The 26,286-nt window shown below is 38.2% G+C and overlaps 1 protein-coding gene across 5 annotated transcripts in view; it reads left to right on the plus strand.

Annotated features, from left to right (window-relative positions):
- unc13c (unc-13 homolog C) overlaps window positions 1–26,286 on the plus strand; it is a 130,839-nt gene that overhangs the window by 48,485 nt on the left and 56,068 nt on the right. For all 5 annotated transcript variants that reach the window (XM_011493025.3, XM_020700036.2, XM_020700039.2 and 2 more), the window contains 7 exons: window positions 908–1,135; window positions 4,543–4,684; window positions 6,441–6,610; window positions 9,263–9,378; window positions 9,489–9,652; window positions 14,762–14,918; window positions 15,335–15,403. In XM_011493025.3, coding sequence (XP_011491327.2) covers window positions 908–1,135; window positions 4,543–4,684; window positions 6,441–6,610; window positions 9,263–9,378; window positions 9,489–9,652; window positions 14,762–14,918; window positions 15,335–15,403 — 1,046 coding nt within the window. The remainder of the gene's footprint in view (window positions 1–907; window positions 1,136–4,542; window positions 4,685–6,440; window positions 6,611–9,262; window positions 9,379–9,488; window positions 9,653–14,761; window positions 14,919–15,334; window positions 15,404–26,286) is intronic.

The following is a 26,286-nucleotide window of genomic DNA, read 5'->3' on the forward strand; positions in this document are numbered from 1 at the left end:
CTGTTAGGAAACTTTGTGGTTTAAAACGTTGGGGGGGGAGGGCATGACAATGTTTTATTGTTTCAAAGCGGATTCAACTTTATCACAATTCAATCTGCACTCTTTAACACAGTGCTGATAAACTGGTTTGATCAGATACGGGAAAGCAGCCTTTACATGCAGGGCCTTGTTTCAAACACGCTAACAAAACCATGTTAATATGGAAAAAAAACTCTATTTATGTGATATCTATATTGTGGAATGTGAATGTGATACTGGATCTGATGACTTGTTGAGTGTTGCAAACTCATCACCACATGCTTATGTAGCTCATTTTAAGAACAGTTATCCTTGGGGCACATTTACTACACCAACCTATACATATACGTAAGAAAAAAACATAATAACAGTTTTCATACTAGATTGAGTTGAATGTATGTAATAGTCGTAACATTAAAACTTTTTCTTTTATTAGGAATGCAACAAATAGTTGGCACGGTGATATTATTGGTAGATATTCGCATAGAATTGTTATTAAAGACTACTGCGCCCCCCAGCAACGTTCAGCGTGTCCGAGTTGTGGGAGTGTTACACACACGTTTGCAATTGTTGTAAAGTAGTTGTCATGTGTGGGGTCATAACAATTTATATTAAACAATGGTAACTACACAACTTGGTAGTCAACAAAGCACTTTATAATTGACTCCAACTGCAGAGAAACTTGGAGGACTGCAGAGAAACTTGGTGTTATCCTCCCCTTAAGGGAAAATACAACGTTTAAAGATTGAATATCGGCCAACTGGTCCTTTCACCATATATCCAACAAAATACATAAAATCAGCAAAATTGAACATCCCTAATTCATATCACATATCAAAGATTACTAAAATGGCCTTTTGTCAAAATGATCTCTAACCCGTTTTCTCAGGGGCTGTGGAGAAGAGCTCCAAGCATGGCGCAGAAGACAAGACCCAGAATATCATCATGGCAATGAAGGAGCGAATGAAGATAAGGGAGAAAAATCGACCTGAAGTGTTTGAGCTGATTCAGGAAATGTTCCAGATCTCCAAAGAGGAATTTGCCACCCACCTGAAGACAGCCAAGCAGGCTGTGTTGGAGGGGACCTCCAAGTGGTCTGCCAAAATCAGCATAACAGGTTGGCCTGCTGTCTGATGATATCAGAAAGCACATTACTCACACCAGCCATTTAAAAAGATAGAGGATAATAGAATTTTTAGATGATACTACTACATTTTTTTTACATCTCTCTTAGATTGATCATGAGCCACTACAGAAGTAACAACTGCTTGTACTTAATTATAAACGGCTGTATGTGAAACCTGACCTGCCAAATTTCAACCCATGACTCCAAATCATGGAAACTGCCATTATCTAATTACGCAATAAGGCAAACACGTTTTTTAACTAGTATTTGCTTGTAATTAATCTCTCTAACCCTTTAGTTATTAACCTTTAACATCAAACCAATATGTTTAATGGACAGTTAATCAGAGGTAAAAATGGAAATAGATATGTTTATGTTAATGTGGGAATAATTTGTTGACATCTCAATGAAGGTTGTGCATGCAAGCATCAATTACTGACATTTTGCGTGAATAAATTTCACATTAACTTCTTTATTTGGAGTAAAATAGAAGTCCTGATAATGTTTTGTTGTATTTCCTTTACCAGAAAAGGGGGCATGCTGTGCAGGAGCAGGGTTGTTAAGATTACCTCATTTTATGCGGAAAATTCAAAAGTGGCGTATTAAAAGATTCAATAAAAAAGTTATATGTTTTACTATCATTCTTGAAAAGAATTTTAAGGAACTGACAGAGATCTTTATGTCTTTAATTTTCTGCTCAGCAGCAGCTACGTAACTTTATTGGCAGGAGTTTGGGAAGTCTTTATTCATTTTTTCTCCCTTTTTTTTCCCTTTTTGGCTGCATCAGAATCAGGTTTGTTTAAATATTTTAGTCCCTTGGGGAGATTTTGGATAAAATCAGGTTTTTCCTTTGTCTCCCTTTTCACATTAATACCTAATTGAGGGGGTGATGCTGCTCAAACAAACTCAAGATAAGCAGCAGCATCATTGTTAAATATTTTTCTGCCGCACAACATCTTATTTGAAGAGATAATTGTAATATCTCATAATCTGATACCATTGGCATTCCTATGATATGATAGAAGACTCAGCATATAATAGTTATGTTTAAGATAATACACAATGAACATTCAAAACACAGAATTACGTAATCACAAAATCTTTAAATTAGTCTGGAGTGTTGCCTTTGGTCTTCCTCCTCTGCAAAAATGGCCAAGTCCTGCTCATTTTTTGGACACATTGCATTTCATGCAGTGTCAATAAAAAGAGGGGGAAAATTGCAACAGTGAGGGAGGGAGACAAATAGAGTAGCTGGAGCAAAATGATTGGAATGGAGAGGGGGGTGGGGGCACTGCCAAAGAGAGAAAAAAGAGAATTTGGCATCAGGGCCTTACAAATACATCCTACAGACCGAGTTGTTTGTTGGGTGGGGTCTGGTTTTGTGGTACTCTTGGTGCTCTCTAAACACCCCCAAACCTATTTTTCCTGCCTACCAACTCCTGTCAGCATTCAGCTGAAAGATATATATGTCCTCTGAATAATTTAGACCATCACTTATGTATATTTAATGTGGCAGTGTCCTTTTTCCCCTTTATGGTGCTGTGAAATGTTACAGACTTTCTTTTTGTGCACCGACCATTCTGACTCACCGCTGTGTTTGGATCTGAGCACTAACTCAGCATGAACACGTAGTAGCAGCAAGCAAAGGTGTAATCTACATTTGGACTGGGTGACAGCAAAGATAAAAGACGGAATGCATGTATATGTTCAGGTGAAGAAAAAAATAAACAACCTGAAATAAATCAAAGCTACAAGAAGCATTAAATGGTCTTTACAACCTGAACAGTTTGTGGTTTCTATAGCTGCTGGGTGTTTAATGCCAAGGTTGAAAGATGTTTTATTTGCTATTCTTGAGGAGGTTCGATTTCCCTATCACCTTTTCTTTAAAGTTTAGTTATGGCCCCCTAAAAATAGATTTTCGACTATAAACTGGCTATATGCGACCTATTGGGCCACCATGAAAGAAAATAAATATATTAATATGTAAGAAGAAAGCTGTAAAATTAAATCTAAAATATTTAAAATTATGAGAAAAAAGTCCAAACTGAGCATCACAATCTAAAAAGTTGTAATTTTACATGGAAAAAGTCTTGCTTTTTGGAAAATTAGGTAGGGATTTCATGAAAATAATGTTGTGCATTTACCAAAAAAGCAAATTGGATTGAGCGACATTCATGAGCAGCATGATGTCTCTGAATTGTCTGCAACATAAAATAAACCGACAACTTTCGATTGTCTTTGTTGGAACATTTTCAAATGCTAAATGTAACATTCTCGTTTTTTTTAAAAGGGACTTTTTTCCTTGTAAAATTATCATTTTTCTTTTAATTACGTGACTTTAATATTGAAAGATTTCAACTCATTTCTCACAAATTCACAACTTTCTCATAGTTTTGCTTTTTAGAAAGCGTTATATAGAGGACAAAAAGGAGTTGAAATAATGGGTGATTTCAGCGATAAACCGCAGATGTAAACTCTGAACAGTGGCTGAGCTCTGCTGACAGGTTGTGTCTGCTGGGACTGTGAATGCAGAGCAGGAGTTAAGCGAAAGGCCACGCTACCAGTCCTGGCATTTGGGGGGGGGGCAAGGCAATGCCCCTCCTTGCCCATGCCTACATCCGTGCCCCATAAATTGTTTGTTTGATTTTTTTTAAATCACACACCCACTCTCTAGGTTATTCTAAATAAATACATTTGATGTGGTTTGGTTTTCAAATACACACAAAAGAAAAGTTAGATAAAGAAGATAAACAGTTAGAAGTGGGTCAAAGAAAAGTGTTCAGGCTATGGAAGCAAATAAAAGTGATTCTGTAAGCAATGAATTTCTTCACTTAATTACGATATTTAGATCAAATAACCCCCCTACACACACACACACGCACATACACACACTTTCTTTATGCTCTTGTGGTAAAAGTTTTGCCTTAAGTAAGGCTATGAACTCAAAGTGAGGCTTTGAAGTCAAAAAAATGAAACATGAACAAGTTGTTGACATGGTTACAAAGCTCTGGGGCGCTGTCGTGGAGCTCCTGAGTGGCATTGTTGCCCGTATCAATCAAGTGACAGAAAACAGCTGCAGTTTCAGAGGAAAAAATAGAGTTCTGAGACTAGCACACAGCAGCGTGTGCAATCTGCAGTAAACTCATTATATCCTAGATAGTAAACAGCTTGTCCAGGATCAAATGTAGGGAATCAGATTTTTGATGATTTTGAAAGGCTTGTTTTTGGAGCAGAAAGCATGAGCCATGTGCTTTTGCACATCCCACACCTATAGTTGATTACCTTGAAAAAAGTGCTTTTGTTATTTTGGGAAGCTAGTTAAGTCAACGACTTGAATGTTATGAAGTGAAAACCTTTTCCACTCTTTTCCTCTGATGTATCACTCTGTATGTGTGCAGTCCTGTGTGCCCAAGGTTTGCAGGCCAAGGATAAAACTGGCTCCAGTGATCCTTATGTCACGGTCCAGGTGGGCAAGACCAAACGCCGGACCAAGACCATCTTTGGCAACCTTAACCCTGTTTGGAATGAGAAGTTCCTATTGTGAGTGCTCTTTGTAAACCTCTACTGCATTGTTGATGTATTTTCTTTAGGAAAACCTGCATTGTTGTATCAATGCTTGTTTTTCTGTGTTTTGCTGGGGTCGTTTATCACAGACTATTTCATCATATGTACTGTTCTCTTCTGCTCCCATGGCAATTTCTCTTGTAAAATTGCTCATTTCTGTTTTTATTTTATTTTGTATTATCTATAATTCTAATAATTTTAAACATAGTTGCTAATAAAAATAAACAGCCCTTTGAAAAGGTTGCTTCTTTTTCCCTGTAATGGAAAAATACAGTCATTTAAATTTATGAAAGTTTCCTAGAGACACTTTGAACATTGACATTTAATTAAAGGCTGTATGAAGTCTGGCAGAGGTTTGTAATGCCTGCCCTAGTTCATGAGAAATTGAAAACTTAAATCTAAAGAAAAAAATGAAAATGTGATTTTTCTATCAGGAGTTTCTGATGTTACATTGTTTTTGTCAGCAGCAGAGATTCAGCTGATCTTTAAGGTTTGTTCTCTCAAGTTGGTGGACATTTCTGATGAAATATAATCAAACTTTACATTTAAAGTTTCAGTCGTAGACCTGATATTTTCTCTTTTTTGATCTGTGTGTTAAAACACAAAAAACAATGACTATGTCATTTAAGTGTAGATCTGGCCATCAACCAATCCTTAGGTGATTTTACATTTTTTTTATTTATTTATTCCCCTTTTCAACTGTAAATTTCTGTTTATAGATGGAAGTAACTGTTCTGCCACGTACACACTTGGTAAGAACACGATAAGTGTGTGTTCTTGAATGCGCTGGATGCGAGAGTTTTGAATGCAGAAGAGAAAGACTTTTCATCGAAGGCGGGTCACATAGGCCAGTGTGAATGTAGCATTAGAGGATCACAGTAGTTTTAAACCAAAGTCAGAGTTGCTTTTTTATTTTTTTCATTCCTTATCTTTCCATGACGTTACCACTAACTATTACTATTTTAGTTTGACATGTCTTTTTTTTCTTTAGAAATGTTTGTCTTCCTCTGAGTTAAAAGTCCATAAATTAGTAATACTTTACTCACGTGCCACAGAGGTTTTGAAGTCTGTGTGTGCAGAAGAGGCTCTGCACCTGTAAAGAGGCTCCTGTGGTGACTGTAATGAATCTGTTTTCCATTACTACAGGGATGAAGATTAATAAAACGATACATTGCTTTTTGCTTGGCAGGGAGACCTGTTCTAGTGCATCAAGTGCTTCCTCCACAAAGGGATTAGTTAAAATAAATACCACAGATCGTGTTTCTCTGGCTGTCACATTCAAAACCCGATTAGATCAAAATGTAATCTGCTGGTTTTAATTCCTGAGCTGAACCTCCTGACCCCATCTAGAACGCTTCAGCCACTTTACAAAAGACATTATTGTGAAACGTCATTGGTCTATGCTCAGTGAGCAGAGTCAGACATTTCACAGAAGTCTCTCATATTGCAGCAAATAACTGTGAATCATTCATCTCGTTTGTAACAAGCATATCCTTTTGTTGGGGGAATAAAAATAAAATAAAAACAGATCAAAATGAAGGTGGTGCTTTTGCACACTGTGATTCTTCTGTCAGGCAGAAACCATTCTAGTGATGCATTCCCTCTCCTGCTTCTAGCACAACCATTAAAGTAGAACTTCGCTGCTCTCATTTTAAAAGAATGTAAAAATTGTTTTACTCGTATTTGTTCTGAACCCAGTTTTCTACTGTCAATGCTGCTGCTCATTCTGCAGTGAATGTCACAATGCAACCGACCGCATAAAGGTGCGTGTGTGGGACGAGGACGATGACATCAAGTCACGGGTGAAGCAACATTTCAAGCGGGAATCAGATGACTTCCTGGGCCAGACCATAATCGAGGTTCGCACGCTCAGTGGAGAGATGGATGTTTGGTACAATCTTGGTGAGTTTCTGAATTTATCTGAGATGTGTGAATAGGTCAAGTTTTCCGATGCCTCACAGTGATTCACTATTTCATGAGGGTGATACCCAAATGATGATGATGTCATTCTAATTTGTTTCCCTGTTACAGATCCAGCTGTCAACATCTTTATCAGCTCTTTAGATACTTAAAAAAAGATTTTTTTTAATTAAAGCTGGACATTTGGGAAATTAACAGAGCAGGTCTCCTCACGGGTGTATCTGAGGGTTCTTCTTTCATACCATTTTGAGATAAAATGAACCTTAAGGATTTGCTTGAACACAAAACAATCCATTTATTGAGCAATCTTCAATTTACACATGAAGAAGAGAGAACACTCTTCTGCACCGTCAAGCAGCCAGCACCACTGCAAAACAGCAGGCAGAAGGTGTTGAAATGGACTTTAAAACAGCTACTTTTGAAATAAGAAATTCGGCTCGTAAGACCTCCGTGATTGTTTTCTAAAGTTGCATTGCCTCGCTCTCGTGATTTCTGGCCAACGAGTCCAACAATCATCACACACATGCTTCACACAAGCTTACATTTTAGTCCACTTCGAAAAAGTGCTGCCCAACCAAAAAATAGAAAATAGATTACACTCTGGGTCATTTCCTGGTGTTTTCCTGTGTTTAGAGGATGTCTTAAGTCTGAATCTTTTGACTTGTGAGACTTAAGACATCTTTGAGTTAATTTTAGAAGTTGCTGATATTGTACTTGAATGAGGACTCAGCATCATCCAAAATGTTTACATTGTTTCAAAGGACATTCTGCGTCAGACATAAATCGTGGCTGGGAATATATTAGGCGCAACTCTTTAAAACAGACTTAATATGCTAAATGACCTCATTGCATTTATTGGTGGATGTCAAACCTAAAAACTCACTTTAGTCGTGCCTTCTTTGTGAGAAAACCCAACAATTTAGTTTTTGAAACATGAAATGATGGAGAAAAGGTAGAAACATTTCCATTTTCTCTTTTAATATTAATTTGGTCTACCTACCGTGAAATTAAATGTTATATTTGAAAATAAAAGCTGCAGGGCAAAGCATCAAGTTAAAGACCCAATTCAACTATGTTTTGAGCTATTCTAAAAGCTTCCCCACTGGTGTTCTTTATTATGATTTTGCTGTTTTTAGCCAAACAGAACAAACCTGTGTTGTTTTCTAGGACATCGTTTCTGCAGAGCTGTAGGAGTTAGTTAGGAATTTGCATCTGAGTTGTGGGCGGGACTGTTAGCACGAAGCAGCACCCTATACCTCCCCGTTGCTGAGAGCTCTTTGTTAACACGCTCTCCCGCTACCTTACAGCCTCTCATAGCCCCAAGCTAACATTGCTGGTTCAACAAAAATGAAGAGCCCTTTTGGATCTATCCAGCCGTACAGTTTTAAGCCAGATGTCAGCTCTAAAAGGGGAAAAAAAAAGGAGGTACATCAGAATTGAGCGGAGCATGGAGCCTCCTGCCAGTGTATTTACTACATACAATAAACTGTTTTACAAATAGCACTTATCTGCTCCTAATTCACAATGAATTGAATAAAGAAATACATAGAAATGCAATTTTAGGTTTATTTTCTTTTTGTATGTGCTCCATCATGAGAAGGGAAACACCAAAAATACAATTTTCATCAGAGTGGGACTTTAAGAAAAACTGCTGAATAAAGAAAAAAGGGTAAACTTAAAATGTGACGAAAAATAAATGCGAGTCAAAAAATGTTTCTTTTTAACCTCTCAGTTTAAGTTTGTTACCTTCTTGTTGCCATGTAAACCCTGTTGCTGCTGTGTCGTTTTTAAAGGAAGTAGTCTCTTTATTCTTCTGATTGTATGCTTGAGGATCACTTTCAGATTTAGGCACATAAAGTGTTATTCCTGATGGGGGCTGTCATTGTTTGCCTCTTTGGCTAAAATGAAGCAATTTCCGTTAATAGTGATCCTTTCCCACTACTGCTGCTTTGTGCCTTTTAAATGACCACAATGAATGTTTAAACAGGCCTCTGCTGGTGTGGGTATCCTCCCCTCCAGCTACTCTGCTCCATCAGCCTCTTCAGCTCCACTTCGATTGGGGCATTCACAATTGTAGCTCATTTCTCTGTTTCTCTGTCATGCTATTGTTTTTCACTTGTCTCTCACTTGACCAACCATCTCTGGAGGAGCGTTCCACTCATTTGATGAAGAGATGCAGTGAATCTGAGAGCACTGTAGCTGTGCAGTTAGTCTCAGATGTGTGTTTGTGTGAGTTCTTGCCAACCATACAACCTAATGTTACACTTAGAAAAAAAAAGCTACAAATTTAACATTCCTAAAAAAATAAAATAAAAAAAAGTTTGGACAAAGAATTAAGTTTTGAGAGTGTTTTAAATCATCTTCTAAAAAATAGACATGTCTTTTTCTGCTTGATTGTTTCTGTATTCGATTTTTTTTCTTTTCATTGTCAATAAATCTCTAGACTTAAATTTTTAAGAACCTTTGTTCTCCATTGTAAGGAAGGACTTGGCAGCACAGTGAAGTTAGAAAAGATGATAGAATTTGAGGATTTTCAGTAGAAATTGGTGTTTGTGCAGGACAGGAAAGTGGTTTTCAGTTAATTTCAAGTCATTTCAAGTCAAAGCAGCTTTGCATCTTTGTCTTGTACAACAGATAAAAGAACTGACAAGTCTGCAGTATCTGGTGCCATCAGACTCAAGATCAGTGTTGAAATGAAAGGAGAAGAGAACGTGGTTCCTCCTCACGGCCAGTACACCTGTTTGCATGAGGTAACCTACATAATGCATTAGTCAAATTCATTCACAAGTCCAGTCATGATTTTTATACAGGCAGCTATGACCATGATAACCCCATCATCTAATCTGGTGTCCATCAACAGAATCTGTTCCACTACCTGACTGAGACAAAGAACAACGGCGTGGTGAAGATCCCGCAGGTGAAAGGGGAGGATGCATGGAAGGTCTACTTTGACGACATCTCCCAGGAGATAGTGGATGAATTCGCCATGAGATACGGAGTGGAGTCCATCTATCAGGCTATGACGTATGTACCACCCTGATCTATGGCCTTTCACCTTCCCAATCTGTCATTGTCTCATTGGCCGAGGTGAGCTGAGAGACAGAGTAAAGCCGGAGGAGAAGAAGAGTTGTAAAGATGTCTCCTCAGCAAAATTGGAGCTTGGAAGACTATTGAGTTTCCCTATTTGATTGATTAGTTTTTGGGGTCCTGAAAAAAAAGAAAAAACTACCTAGCCTACCTTGATTGCATTGATCAAGGGAACAGATAAATAGCCCTGTTTTCCTCTCTGGCTGCTTTTCTGGTTCACTCTAACCCCCAACAACCATAAATATTTGTTTCCTCAAACCCACACTCAGAAAAAGACACATCAAATAAAATCAAAACTTTATTTATAAAGCAATTTTCATCTAAAAATATAGAACAAAGTGCTTTACATTAAAACACAAAAAAATATAAAAACAAGCATGACGATTAAAACAAACAAGCACAAAAATTAAAAAGTAGGGCCCCCCTCCCCGTACCTTGCCCCCCACTCCTTTCACACCTCCCACCCCCTAACTGATGGGAAAAGGCAATGAGAAATAGGCTGGGCATGAAAGCAAGATGTTGGAAACGCTGATAATTGGAACCTCCCTCTCTGTGAACAGCCACATGCAGCATCACAAGCGGGGACCGCTCCACCACAGCTAAGTGGTGATGCAGTTTCCCATCCAGCTGAAGAGCAGCCGACCCAGAGAGAGAGGTTCCAGCTGAGGAAGCACTGGAAATAAAAAAGAGAATCAAATAGTAAACATATTGATAAAAACAATAAAACATTGAAACAAGGTAAATTAAAATAATGCATTAAAAATCTAGTTCAAGTTCATAAAACAAGATAAAATGGATAAATAAATAAATAAATACATATAACTAACTAACTAAATAAATAAATAAATAAAAGTAGTAAAAAATTAGCTAAAATCCAGGTTAAAAAGACATGCAAAGACCCTATATGAAATATAAAAAAGGAGTGATCACAGTCATGTAATACCATCCTACATGCAATGTTGAAGCAAGACTTGGACATGCAGCCGTGTGCATTATTGGTACAACTTTGGTTTGAACGTCTCCTTAGAAGCTTTAGATTCAACCTTTTATTTTTAAAGGATAACGTTCGTTCTTTGACACTAATACATATTTTAGTGAAAAGATACCATAAAGTGATTTTTTGTTAGAAAACCAGATTTTAATGTACTGATGTCACAATTAATTGAAAAAAGTGCTGATACATCATTTTGATCAGGATCAATGTTTGAAAACCTGAAAATTCACAGACAAACTCTCTGGTTATATGAGTGTGAATACAGATGGAATACCCAAGACAACAAAAAGAAGTAGAAAACAAAAATACATGTCTCAGAATTAAAACTCAAAGTAAACCAAAACAAATAAATGAATTACATTTATCAGTACTCAATGTCTCATTGTTTTATCTTGAAAATATACCAATCTACACAGTTTATTGGATTTTGCTTGAAACATCAATCCTGGGTAGAATTTAACTGGAAAGCACATATTTTGTTCATGGGTCCTGTTCAACCTAACAGTATGCAATCCACAAAATGCCGGTTGGTACCAGGGCAGCTGAATATGCCTAAAATCTCATGATTACTGTGTGAAGCAAGAAAAAAACAAGAGTAATCTTTTCCAGATTCATCCCAGATAGTTCTGTAGAATGTAAAAACAGCAGCTCTGCATCTCTCCCTGTAGCTTTGGTTGAGTGCTTACCAATGGTTCAATGACTAATTAGCGATCACATTGTCCTGCTGTTCTAAGACGTTGTTTTAAATTTGTCGCAAGTTTTCAAACTGTACCTTTAAAGTTCTTTTAATGCTGGAAGCATTTGTCGGGCAATCCCAGCAGCAGACTATGCAATTAGTTGTTGCTTAAGTAAATTAGACAGTAATTACACACAGATTGTGTTAGTAAATTGATTGGCTCAGCTCACATTGGTTCTTTTGTGAAAAAGTCTCTTAATCTGTGCATTGGAAACCTGGCCATTTAATTTACAGTGATATGCTTATGATCCTCAAATGCATCTCATGCTTAGCCTCACTGAGCTGACATAGTAGATTTTAAGTTTTTACGAGATTAAAATGCTTACGAAAAATAGATTTAGGGGCTGCAAACTTGAGAAGTTGATGGGTGGCATGTCATTGTTTCACTGTGACAGCACATTACAACGTATGAGGGATTGTGGGCTTCTTTAGGCGCAGACAAGCGAAGCCGTAAGTAGCCTTATTACCAGCTTTATCGGGTGGAGTTAATGCTTTAGGCTTGAACCTTGTTTAAGCTTGGCATTTCTAATATCAGCAATTATTATGCTTCATCAGGAATTTATGAAAGGCCTTACCTTTTAGTTTTTTTCCATCACAGAACCCTAACTCCCAGTCACTTCTGACATGATGGCTGCATAAATCAAAGAGGACTCACTCTCCCTCCCGAGCCCTCCGCCACAATTGCCAGCATCCCCTCCCTTGTGTTCGTATTTCTTCATCGCACTCCATCACCGCTCCCTTCCCCCACTCGCCTCCTACCACTGATTCTCTGTCCTCATTTCTCATAATCTTTCACTCATTCATCCCAGCTGTCCAAAACTGTAAAATGATAAGTGAATGTGTAGAACATCCCATCCGTTAGTTGAAAAAGCCAGAGAGGGGAAACATTTGTTTTCACAATGCTTTCCCTCTTCAAAAATGGCTTCAAAAATCTAAGAGAGCCAAGGGAATTCAGCGGATGCCTTCTTTGCATCCTTCTCTTTGCTTGTCCAACCGCAAGTGCTTCTGGGTAATTTGGAGGCTGAAAGCCGAGTAATTAAATAGGCCTCCCAATGAGAACATGTCTGTGCATGTGTGTGTCTGCATTGACTCCATTTAGAGGGAGGAGTAAATCCGTAGTCATTACTTCACACAACTCTGCGCCTTAATGAAGAAATGACTCTTTAAATAAGATCTCACTGAATCATGCTTATATTACCTTCGATGTCTCATGTTTGTCCTTGATGGCGTTTGATACCAAACGTCTGTTTCCCAGGCAACCGCCAAGCTTTGTTGAACAGCAACTTTCCTGCTCCTTGTCAAAAATTCTGACAGATATTTACTAAATAAGAAAAAAAAAATCACAAAGTGCTTGACAGTAAACCCATATAGATGCACAAACCCATATAGAATCACAAGATAAAACTTAAAAATTAATTATGACATCAAATTTACATAAAATAGTAAAACAATGAAAAAAAAGAAAACAGTTGAATGCCATTGATAAGAAATACTTACAAAAAAGAGGAACAAAAACATTCAAATAAATGCTGGGTTTAAGGTGCTCAAGTCATTTTCCAACTTTGAGCTGTTAAATCCTTTCCATAAAAACTGTTGGCTGATCAGGTGTTTTTTGTTGTTTAAATCAATAAATTATTACACAGATTTGCGAATTTTATACGCTATGTACTGTTTACATGGCAATCCTTCTGGGAATGTGAATGCAAGAGACATCCAGACTTTATGTAAACCTCAAGTGCTGCTGGGAAGCCATGGGATGAAGAGTGTAAATGGGATCTGCTCTTTACTTACACAGAGATTCCTGTTTAAACCAAAGCTCCCAGGCTTCAGGACTTAATTATTGCAGGGCTGAACTGTTGCAGATATGCAAAGAGAGCCAGAGTTATCCTCTTTGGGTAAATTAAAATGGCACTACGTGTATCTCAATGCTTACTAAAGTCTTTTTTTTTTTTACTCTTTAAAAAAAGTGTCTTCAAGTCTGACATTTTAGTGGTCAAAGTTCCTTCATACAGACATCATCATGCCACTTTAATAGCCCCAACTGGACTTCAACCTGCTCATCAGCACACAGGAGGTTTGATACCTGGGAATCTTAATGACTGTTAGCTGAACAAGCATTTCACACAGAAATGTTCCCACTCGGACATGCTGTGACCAAGATGACCAGTAAAGTTTAACAGACCCTTGTGCTATCTTAGATGACCCCACCCTTACATTGACGTGTTCTCCCTACCATGACAAAGGTGGATAAAGGTGGAAAGGTTTCATGTAATCCACGGACAACAGTGAGGTTCACAAATCATTGAAGAAAAATTGTTCAGAGCATTGTCTAGTGGGTCTAGATGACCCAACTCCCAACGTTAAAGTGCCTAGGATAGCACAAGGGTTACGGCCAAAAAAAAAAATTGAAACATTTTTTTCCAGTAGCTGTGCTGTGAAGTTTCTCTCCTGAAAGGGATGAGATTTTAACTCAAAGCCTTCACTGCAGTATACTTTGAATTAAAATCTCATTCCATCTCTTAAAGTCCCATTCCAATCATCTTTTGAGCCATTTTTAAAGCATTCCCAGATGCCTTTTAATTATGATTATGCCGTTTTTAGCTAAAATTAAAAAAAAGCTGTGTTGTTTTCTTGGACACCGTTTCTACAGAGCGGCAGTAGTTCATTGCAAATTTGCCACTGAGTTGTGGGCGGGACCATTTGGGTAGAGCAATTCTGCACCTCTTTCCCTTCCCTGTTGCTGAGAGCTCAGGGCAGGGACCTTGTGACCCACCCAGCATATTTCCTGCGTCTTCTCCAACAGCATTTTTTCGTCTGCTACTGATTAAAAATGCTTTAAATAAAGGAAAACTCAAAACTGCAATTTTACATTTAATTTCCTTTATACATGTCCTCTTCCGTCAGAAAGCTGTCACAAAAACATGATAAAAAAACATAAAACGGGATTTTTATCGTAATGGGTCTTTAAAAACTTCCACATGTCAGAAGCAGCAGTGCTGGATGGTCAGCTTTGATTTATGATATAATTTATAACCATTGAAGACACTTTTTCACTTCTTAAACGAGGCTGAGGTCTTAACCCCTATTGGAGCCTGAAGGTAAATGATTAAGAAAGTGACAGTCTTGAGATTTAGATTAAGAAATACCACGTCTTTATCATTTACACAAGAAACCTGTTGATTTAGAGAGTTACTTTTGGCAATGTAATTTTTTTCAACCGAATGCCTTTGGACTTTATCTGATGTGGGTCTGCTAATAGTCTGATGTCCTCTATTTCTTGTTAGCTTAGATAACACTCTTTTCCTCTCTTTTGCAGGCATTTCTCTTGTCTCTCTGCCAAATACATGTGTCCGAGTGTGCCAGCAGTGATGAGTAACCTGCTTGCGAATATCAACGCCTACTTTGCTCACACGACAACAAGCACAACAACCACGGCCTCTGCCTCCGACCGGTTTGCTGCCTCCAACTTTGGGGTAAGTCCACCAGCTCTTACCTGAGGAATACAATGTTTGAAGGTGTGATATATATACATTCATATCCTGCTGGAGAGAATCTGTGACTTATTTTAGGTCTGAAAGTGCATGATTTAACACTACCTCTCTCACTGAAATATATTTTTCAGAAGAAAGTCATGCACAATAAATCAAAACCATCAGACACGTTTGCCAGTGCTTTCAATTTAAACTTTTAATAAGCTAATGTTGCAGGTCTCATATATTTTCAGACAGCTACTTGAGTTTGGCAATGAAGCCATGAAGCTAAAGTTTGTTGCAGGAGGTGGAAATTATTCACTGTAGCATAAGCACTGCCACAGACCCACACGGTGTTATAAATTATTTGGTGCAGTGCTTTGACTGTAAACTGAATTATTACGTTTTGATCTTAACAGAGGGAAAAATTTGTCAAGCTGCTGGACCAGCTGCATAACTCACTGAGGATTGACCTTTCCAAGTATCGGGTATGTATGTTTACATGTTGCTTGAGTGAGTGTATGTGAAATCACATATCCCTGTGGCGCCTGTCACTGAGAAAAAAATAAATAAAAGGGTTTTTCTTTCAAATTACAAATGCGCTGGGAAATAGAAATACCTCAAGAACTTTGATGGAAAACACTGATTTTTCTTTCTGAACCAACAACAGTGCCAATATACTGCAAAATGCACCGAAAAACATTGTGTTGTTCTTATTTCCAACTAGCTCTTGTTGCAAAAAAACAAAAAAATATATAATGTTGCCGGACTCCCAGGGTTTAGTGTCGGGTGGTGTCAAAAGGCTTGAGTGAATTAATGCCGCTCCGAGACAAACGTCTGTTTACTTATAAGGTCTCTTAATTGAGAGTCTCTCTTGCATTGTCAAACACAGGCTCCCTGCAGTCCCACTACCATAATTGCAATGGTAAATGCGCAAACCCAGAATACTGTATAGGCTGTTACAATATAAAGTCTCTGGAGGTAAAGCCTAGTTTTGGACGTAAAATAGATATATAAAGGGAATCTTTTTTTGGTTTTGTTTAAAATAGATGTTTAGATGATCCACAATAGGAGACAAAGTTCCCATTGCAAGTTCAAGTCCAGATCATGGAGAAGATGCTTTCAAACTTTATAGGGTTTGGAGCTAAAAAAGTTCAAGACTTTTAAAACTGGATTCTGGTGGTATTTGATGAAGTTAAGCAGTTTTTGGGGGATCTGATACTGTGTTACAGAGGCGAGTAGTATAGAGAAAAATGTGTGCTGCCAATGTGGAAAGATGCAATCTATGGTTAATCAGGAGGCTCCTTGAAGCAGTGTTTCTGTTGTTTAGCTACTGCCATTCTCCCTTCGCCTCTATTTTGATGGGTAAATGCATGATTTTCTTTTAGACAGGATGTTGTTTCATCCAGCAAAATTCAGCATGGTTCTAGTGCTGTTTCAGATTGTGATAGCGCAACATCAGAACAAGGCAAGGCAAGGCAAGGCAAGTTTATTTGTATAGCACAATTCGTACACAAAGTAGTTCAAGGTGCTTCACAAAGCAGAAAAATGCATTAAAATCACAATACATCATAGAAATAATCAACATAAAATTTACTTTAAAAGAAAAGGAAGAAAAAAAAAGATTTAAAAAGAAAGGAAGGAAAGAAAGGTGCAGATAGGACCTTTCAGTCATATACACAGCTAAACAGAAATGTTTTAAGTCTAGATTTGAACATGAACACAGAAGAGGCCTGTCTTACGCCTTCAGGGAGGCTGTTCCAGATTTTAGCTGCAGAATATTGAAACGCTGATTCCCCTTGTTTAGTTCTGACTCTGGGAATCAACAGGAGGCCGGCCCCTGAGGTCCTCAGAGTACGAGATGGTTCATATGGCACTAACATGTCAGAGATGTACTTTGGTGCGTGGCCATGGAGAGACTTGTACACAAGCAGAGCTGCTTTGAAGTCTATTCTTTCAGGTACAGGGAGCCAGTGCAAAGACCTGAGCACAGGACTAATGTGATCATACTTCCTGGTTTTGGTCAGGACTCGAGCAGCAGCATTCTGGATGTACTGAAGCTGTTTTACAGCTCGTTTGGACAGGCCGGTGAGCAGGCCGTTACAGTAGTCTAACCTACTGGAGACAAATGCATGGATAAGTATCTCCAGGTCTCGCTTTGAGATTATGTTTTTGATTTTGGCAATGTTTTTCAGGTGGTAAAATGCCGCTGATGTTACTGACTTGATATGGCTGTTAAAGTTCAGGTCAGAGTCCATGATTACCCCTAGATTTCTAACTTGATTTGAGGGTTTAAGAGACAGAGAATGAAGGTAGCTGCTGCCAATTTCTCTTTGTTTCTGTGGGCCAAAAACAATAACTTCGGTCTTGTTTGAGTTTATCTGGAGAAAGTTGTTCTGCATCCACGCGCTGATCTGTTGGAGGCAGTGGTTGAGAGAATCCACCGGCCCATATTCACCTGTTGTCAGTGACACATAGATCTGAGTATCATCTGCATAGTTGTGATAAGATATGTTATTACAACAATAACAATAACAACAGTTGTTAATGCATTTTATTTTTATTTTTCTTGGCTTGATTTTATAATTCAGCAAAAAATTGTTCAATTTTTAATTTTTCAAAATAAATGTGTGTGCATAAAAACACTATCTTTATTTTGTGATGAATAAGACCATTTTTGCCTGCTTCATTCGTAACACATCAACCATCTTAGCATGTGGTCACTTTTACTTCAGTGCTTAGAATAAAGAGTGATTTTTTAAGAAAAAATATGTCTGTTGATTGGTAATTCATATTTTAGCCCTCTTTTTCCACAGTTTGGAGGGAATGACTGGGGGGTTATCTTTAAGAAAACAGAATATCTTCTCTTTTGGCTGTTAGACTTTATGTTTTGTTATCCCATGATCTCAAATAAACAGTCACTACCTCTGAAGAAGAGCAGGAAGAGACTATGACAGAGAGAGTTTGGGTTCCCAAGTGTGATTTCTGATATGAATTCAATTGAAGGTATGTAAAAATCTGAAAAAGCCAAGCTGAGCATACTTCTAATCCAGGATTTAGGCCCTGAATGAAGCAGTTCTCGCTCATTCCAGAGGCACCCCTAGAATTGTTGTTGTACTTAAAATTATAGAAGTTATGCAAAATACTATAGGCGATGTATGTTTATATAATGGGTCATTTGGACTTTGACTGGTATAAATAAAAACATTGTTGCAACTACACATTACCCTTCTGTCATGAAGCAAGTTAAAAAAGAAATCAGTAAAATTTGCAAGGTTTTTGAAAATATTTCTACAAAGAAAGCATTCTACGGAACATTTTGCATCCCCAAAAGGTAACTATTGATCTCTTTATGGAGTTGCACTTTACTCGTTGCGTGTTACATGCCAGATTTTCATTACAGGCAAGCCTCCAGGTGGATTCACCACCGCTTATATCATGCAGTCTTATACTCCGTCTAGCATGAGGCAGTAATAGACTTGCACTCCTAGTGCGTGCTTGCTGCTCTTCACATATTGTTCTTGACTGCATGCTCCACACTTCAAAATAGAATGTGTGCTGTATGTTGGAAACAAACTAGATCCCTAGAATGTATTTATTTTTCTTGACATCAGATTAAGAGAAGGTGCATTAAATGCCCCAAAATGACAATGTGTGATGAGATAACACATTTGTATTCAGGTGTCTTTTGTAGTATTCACAACTGAAAGAGTATGTCTCTCTTGTCTTTGGAGATGACAGTGAAGGGAGACCAAAGCATTTGATTATAAAATAAAATGCATACAACAGTAGAAAAGCACATTGTGGTTTTGCTATCTTTTTAAACACAGAAAGCGTTGAACTACACTAAATTTTGGTTTTGCTATCTTTTTAAACACAGAAAGCGTTGAACTACACTAAATTTTCAGTAAAAAGAAAATATAAACTGTTTAAATACATGTTTCTGCTCTTTTTTAGGAGATTGCGACCATTACGTTTACCCAGGACGTCAAATTATGATTCAAAATAGCATAATATAAAATATAAATAAAAGCTAATAAACCAGCCTTGGGAGGGTGCCTTAGAAATAAAAGTTTCCCACCAATTTTTTTGTTCTTGATCCAAGAATATGCAATATAATTGTTATTTTATATTTAAACCATTGTAGAGTTGGACATGGATTTTTACCCCCAACTAAATGCACCGACTCTTAAAAATTAATGAGGACAATTTATGTTCAGTTTTTACAGTAAAGGCATGCTGCTGATTTTTAAATTGTTTTCATTTATGCTGTAAGTTTCTTTTTTATTTTGAATACAAAATATAATTATAAAAAAGATTTATGGATTTTTAATTCAATTCAATTTTAAAATCACACAACAGTCATCTCAATGGACTTCGTACCAGTAATAAAATAAAGTAAAAATAAAATCAAAAGGATCTTGAATACACAGAATTTTATAGGAAAATACTAAACTGAAATAAACAGGCTAAACTAAACTGGGCATCCCTGCCCTTAGACCCTACTTCGCAGTAAGGAAAAACTTTTAAATATGTTTGCAGGAAACGTCTTTTAAAAGAAGAAACAATGTACAAATGCAATGGTGCACATAGACTAGCAATGGAGGGCAAAACCTTTTATCAGGAGGTCAAAATAAAAACAGTGCACTGTGTGTTTATTGTTACCTCAACTGGTTAATCCAGTGCAGTAAAACGGGGATATAAGTGCCATTCTTAATGTTATTGATTCAGCATTCAGAGGCAGAGCACTATCGATCCAGTTCTTTGATATTATTATGGGAGATTGTTGTGGTGGAGAAGTTTAATTGGGTTATAGTTTGAGTCGTGGTTCCCATATCTGGCCAATAGTCAGTCTGACACTCCAATGAGAAGGCACTCCATTTAGATCAGAATATTTGCCCCGGGCTCATATATTTATTTGGTAATTGTAACTGAATGGCGGTTGTAGGCGTCCTCTCTACCCGCTTGCTTATGTTTTATGAAGAAGTTTGTGCTCGACATTGTAACTGCAGAGCTGTGAATGTTGTTTGAATGCACACGGCTGCCATCTTCGTATATTATTGCAGTAAACTGAGTCTGTGTGGCATGTGTTCATGTCCCTTCTAGGACATGCGCTTTCTGATGTTATGTGCACCGACACATAAAATGCTGAGGTGAAACAGTATCCAGGTCAGCCCAAACATGAACGCGTGAGCTGCTGCTGTGGCTGCACTCGGGTCATCCAGCTTCACACTGGACTGCTTCCAGTTCCAGCTGCTTCTCATGCTGCCTGTTCAAAGTATGCATGGACAAAACCCCATCCACTTTATTTATATAGCACTTTTTATTAAAGGAGCTCCATGCTCTGCTCCATTCAGCTACATCCACTTTGCAGACAAATGGATCCAAGTACGTCTTTATTTTTTTCTGGTCTGAGCTTGCATCTGGCTCAAAACTGTACGGTTGGATAACATCGATATTGCTTACGATTTTTGTTGCACCAACAACGTTAAGTTGGGGTTGTGAGGGGCTATGAGCTAGAGCCCCTCACAGGGGAGAGTATAGAGTATAAGGGATTATGGGAAATGGGGATGGACGCACTCTGCGCCTAAAGTTCTGCCCACAATTCAGAGGTGAATTTCTAATGAACTACTGCTGTAGCAGAAATAATGTCCTAGAAATTGACACAGATTTTTGATTTAGGCTAAAAATGACATAATCATAGTAAAAAAGAGTGTGACTTTAAACAACTTTTTAAACCACAACACAATACAACTTTATATAAGTAAATAAAAAGGAAACAAAAAGAAAATTGGACCAATGTTTTAATTCAATGCAGGATTAAGAAATGTAAGATTTTAGTTTCCTGTTCCTAAGATAATCCTATTAGAAACTACACACACATACACAGAAACTTGACTCAAATGCACATGCGAGATGTATGATCTATACTTTCCTTCAGTTGCGTGCACATATACATGCACAAAGTGTGCAGATCGTCATAGTGGTGCACAGACAGGACTGCACAAATATCCGCTCCTCTCTTTCTTTTTTTGGCATGACACAGTGAGCACGAGCTGAAAGATGACCCACTCACCTGTGACGTGACACCAAAGACAACATGTTGCTGAGAGGATGGAGAGTTGCTTTTATTCCCACCCTGTTTGGCACATCTCTATGTGTGAAGCCACTAGTGATTTCAGACTCCCAAAGCAGCTATGGACCCAAGAAGGGATAAAGAAAGGAGAGCTTATAGCATGGTTGATAGACGGAAATTAGTTTGAGACAGGAAAAAATGGCAAATATTAATGTGATAAGGGGGGATTTGTGAATAGAGATGTAGAGAGAAGAGATTTGCATAAAACGGGGAAAGGTTTAACAAAAGTAAGGAGGAGGAATGAAAGGTACATGTGGTCGACAGAGAAGGAGAAAGGGTTAAGTGAAGGTGATCCTGGCTGTCTGGCAGTGACACGTTCACTTAGAAAACTCAGAATATCACACTGGCTTCACCTGCCAGCGCTGCCCTGCTGCTCTCCTGTCAAAGCCGTGGCTCATGCACACTTCCACACACAGTCTAAGCTATTCCCCCTTCTGTAGGGAGAACCACAGTGAAGAGCTGCCACTATTTCAGCTTAATAAGATTCAGATCTGGCTGCTCCGCCTGCTCACTGTATGGATTTCCTCACAATGACATTCTGAGGGAGATCGAGTTTGCTTTTGTAAAACAGGGGACTTAAATCAGCAGAGAGCGAGCCGGCCCACACCTGCCGCTCCACATTTTGCTTCTTGTGCATTTCTTCTCTTTCAGCTTTTCTCCGGCAGCACTGATACACGGTGACACCTTGTAGAGCAAGGCTGTCCCTGCTGAGGTTTGGGAGTTTTTCGAGGTCAAACATGAAATCTTTGCATTCAGAGCCCGCTGCGAGGGATTCGGACCACTGGTTTAGTTTGAGCAGTTTTATGTCAGTCCAGGAGGGACCTCTGGGAGTTGTGGGCCTTGTTCTTAAAATTGGACTTACTAGCGTTAGAGTGGGCAGTTCGTTGTTTTCAGTGCTCGCTCAGTCTGCCTTAACAGTGGAAGTAGAATGTATATGAAGAATAGCTGTTGTCAATACTGTACTCACAGCAGTACATTACAGTTTTTTCCTGTTTGGAAACACAAGCCCCCAATGCAGCCAATGAAGCATCTCACAGACACACAAACTGGCATAAAATATAAGCACTGTGGTAAAATGCACATTTTTGCACCACACTACTAAAAGAACATTTTCAATCCCAAATACAGTCATGGGCAAGAGCTAGCATCTTCTGTTTAATATTTTCATCGGGAAAACGTTTAGTACAGGGATAAAATCTCAACCAGTGAGGTTTATTAAAATTTTGCTCTGACTGAAAAGAACACAGAATCTATTGGAACCCAATCATTACATCTGTGAAGAACATTTTATTCTTGATAGTGGAGCCGGTTAGATTGATATTTCAGCTGCAGATTCGGCATGAATGTTCCTTAAGATCTTCTCTTTCAGAAAAACATATTAGCTATGACAAAAATGGGCTGTTGATGCCCAAAATCGAGTCTTAACTTGGGGTGCCTATAGAGTACCATTATATGTGTAATATAAATATATTTAAAAGCTTGGATTTTCTTAGGAAGCATGCTTTAAAATAAGGGGAATCCTAAGGTACATCCATACCAAATTTGCAGCTTGTACAACAAATTGCATGATTATTTTAAAAGTTGGCTCCACTATGAAGAATACAAAATGTAATAATACTCTTACAGAATCTGCCTTTTTAAATATATATTTCTCATACCTGTATTTGTATTTGAACCAGTTGGAAAAGACCTTATGATGGGAACTGAAACAGATCTTAAAAAAATAGCACAAAACCTACATTTGGCAAAACTAAAAGACAAAAACAGGTTTAATTCCTTGAAGCTGATTGATGCAAATGTGCAACAAACCACTTACTGCTCCAAAATGAGCATTTCTTTCAAATAAAAACATAAGTGATTCTTTTCACAATTAGAAATTAATTCAGGCGTCCAAGGCTTAAATTTATAAGAGTCCAGCTTTGAGGTCAAAAACATAGAGATGGTTTGATTGATGACTCTGACTTTCATGTGAAGAGACTGATTAAAATTCCTTTTTTTTTTTTTTTTAAATAAACAATTTTTTTTATTTTTTATATAAAGTCAAAAGGCATCTTGCCGCTGCAACTTTTCTATCTGTACTGGATTATAGACATGTGACTGCTTCAGCTCAATGTATTCAGACGGTTGACACCATTTATCATGGCTTTCATCAGTAACTGTAAAGCAGTGACACACCACTGTGAGATGCATTGTGGGATGGGATGGCTTGTCCCAGTCATTTAAAGGAGGAATCATTGGTACATTTTCCTTTTAAGGCTTGGACTTTTGCCTCCCTAACTATCACAGAGAAAGGCTGACTTTTATTCTCTTTGTTCAAACTATCATTTATTGCTCGCTGTTCCTCAGACTGGAAATTAGCTAAGTTAATTTCTTTGAAAGCTTTTGAGTCCATGATATACAAAATTTGTTCTACAAGTTCGTATTTTCCTGTATTTGGTGTTTGGGGTTTGCTGTTTGACTCTTTTACGAAAGAGGTATTTAATCTCAGGGAAACTTTGCCGGTTAAACAAAGACCCAATAGTGTGACCTGGCAGAGGGTCAGGCCTGGAGAAACTGAGAACCTGGGTTTATACACACACTGAGGGTAATCAAAGCAACAAGAAACAGCTGAGTAGACAAAAACTAAATCCTGCTGTGATTACAGATGGGGACAGAACAACAAGACAAACAATGATACATAACCTGACACCAAACACTAAACACAAGGGGAAAAAACAACACAGAAAGAACAATTAAACCCCCCAAAAATGACACAATCATGTACCGCTTCCATTATTAGTCCTTCAAAATGTGAAAACAACATCCTGCAGATGACGAAATGTCATTGGAGAAGAAAAATCACAGGTAGGTATTGTGATTTGGAGAAATGTGTTTGTGTCTGTGAGATTTTGCTTTCTACAGAGATACTTCTGCTTCTCTTGGGAAATCTCTTGGCATCTTTTGATTGCATCTAAAATGAAACTATAAAAGTAGACTTATTGCTTTTGCTAGATTTTCCCTAAAAAACCTAAATGTGAAATCATTAATGCAGTTTGTTGTGAAACGAATGATCACTGAACCCAGCAGAAGAGACTGAAAGTTATCCAATTAGCAGAAGGCGGCTGCAGTGTGACGAGAGGCAGACCCTGTAACAGTCGGTGGTTCAGCATCTGTCAATGTGTGACCGCTTTGATGTCCTGTTTTCCACATGATTAGCTGCTCTCGCTCACTGCTTGACCCTCACCTTTTCAGCCATAATTCTGCCTTTTTTAGCCTGTACAGATCAATAAAAAAGAAACAGTTTGCCTCAGAAACAAATCGAAAAACAGTCAAACACAAAATACACTCACCTGCCGCTTTATATAGGTACACCTTGCTGGTAACGGGTTAGACCCCCTTTTGCCTTCAGAACTGCCTTAATCCTTGGTGGCATAGAATAAACAAGGTGCTGGAAATATTCCTCAGAGAGTTTGGTCCATATTGATATGACAGCCTAACGCAGTTGCTGCAGATTTTCCGGCTCCACTTGATGCCAATCTCCTATCCACCACATCCCAAAGGTTCTCTAATGGGTTGAGATTGGGCGACTGTGGAGGCCGTTGTTGTCCAGTGAACTCATTGTCATGTTCAAGAAACCAGTCGGAGATGATTCCAGCTTTATGACACAGTGCTATTTTATTCTGCTGGAAGTGGATATTGGTACACTAGTCATAAAAGGATGGACATGGTCAGCAACAATACTCAGGTAGGCCGTGGCATTGTCCCTTATTGTCCAGTTGTAGTGATCCTGTGTGAATTGTAGCCTCACTTTCCTGTTCTTAGCTAATATGAGTGGCACCCGATGTTCTTCTGCTGCTGTAGCCCATCTGCCTCAAGGTTGGACGTGAAGTGCATTCAGAGACGCTCCTGTGCAGACCACGGTTGTAACGACAGGTTTTTTGTGTTACTGTTGCCTTTCTGTGAGCTGGAACCAATCTGGCCATTCTTCTCTGACCTCTGGCTTCAACAAGACTTTTCTACCCACCGAACTGCCGCTCATTGGATATTTTCTGTTGTTTGGACCATTCTCTGGAAACCCTAGAGATGGTTGTGGGTGAAAATCCCAGTAGATCAGCAGTTTCTGAAATACTCAGACCAGACCGTCTGGCACCAATAGCCATGCCACATTAAAAGTCACTTTTAAATCACCCTTTTTCCCCATTCTGATGCTCAGTTTAACTGTAGCAGATCGTCTTGACCATGTCTAGATGTATTAATTCATTCAGTTACTGCCAAATGATTGGCTGATTAGAAATTTGTGTTAACGAGCAGTTGGACAGGTGTGCCTAATAAAGTGTCCATTGAGTGTCTATTGTTTATGGTCAGTTGTATTTAACATGTATGAACTAAATATTGTACTTATAATATGGTAACTTTCATATTTTGATGATGAACAGTCAGTACTTTAAAATCCTTTCATTGTGGGCGGCCCCTAACACTCAGTGTGTTTTTAATTAAGAAAACAAAGAGCTCACAATTCATTAGCGTCACTCTTTGTTTCCCAGCCGACTTTTTTTGTCATTTCTCCCAGGAAACGCTGAAGCTGCCCCTAAACAGATGCCTTATTTTCTGAGCTTTCTTCTCTGCTTGTGGGAATTTCTTTTTCCACACTTGTCTTACCTGTCCCTTTCTGTTGATGAAGACAGAGCATTTTTTTTAGGACAGATTTTTTCAGTTCTAATCTCCATTATTTTGGCCCCTTGGGAGAACACAAAAATAGTAAACATTTAAGTAATACTTAAGCTGAACTTCAGATGAGTCATAGTTATGAGTTTGTCAGCTACAGAATCAGCCTGCAATCATATTTACTGTGGATTTCATGACCAATACTTCACTAGCTCTCAATTACTGTCTGTTTTTAATATTCAGCGTTGGGGCTCTGACTGTGCATGCAGAAATTTCCCACCAAATCAACATTAAAAGGGTAAATATGAGGGAGGGGTAGGGCCTTTCTCATTACGTCCGACTTGTGAAAACACAAGTTGAAGTGCAAACTTTTAAAGATTTATCTGTTTTCATGTGTAAACTATAACTCAAATATTTTTACAGCTAAGCGGTGAGTTAAGCCATCAATGAGAAACAGTGATGCAATTATGAAAGCTACATCCTGTCAATGTGGTTTTAGCTGTTTCTGCAGTGGTTTCGTCTTTCTCAGATAAATCTACTAGAAATGTCTTTTCTAGAGAAGCATAAATTTGCTGATTAGTATGACGTCAC

Source organism: Oryzias latipes, chromosome 3, assembly GCF_002234675.1.
Source record: "Oryzias latipes chromosome 3, ASM223467v1".
Lineage (NCBI taxonomy): Eukaryota > Metazoa > Chordata > Actinopteri > Beloniformes > Adrianichthyidae > Oryzias > Oryzias latipes.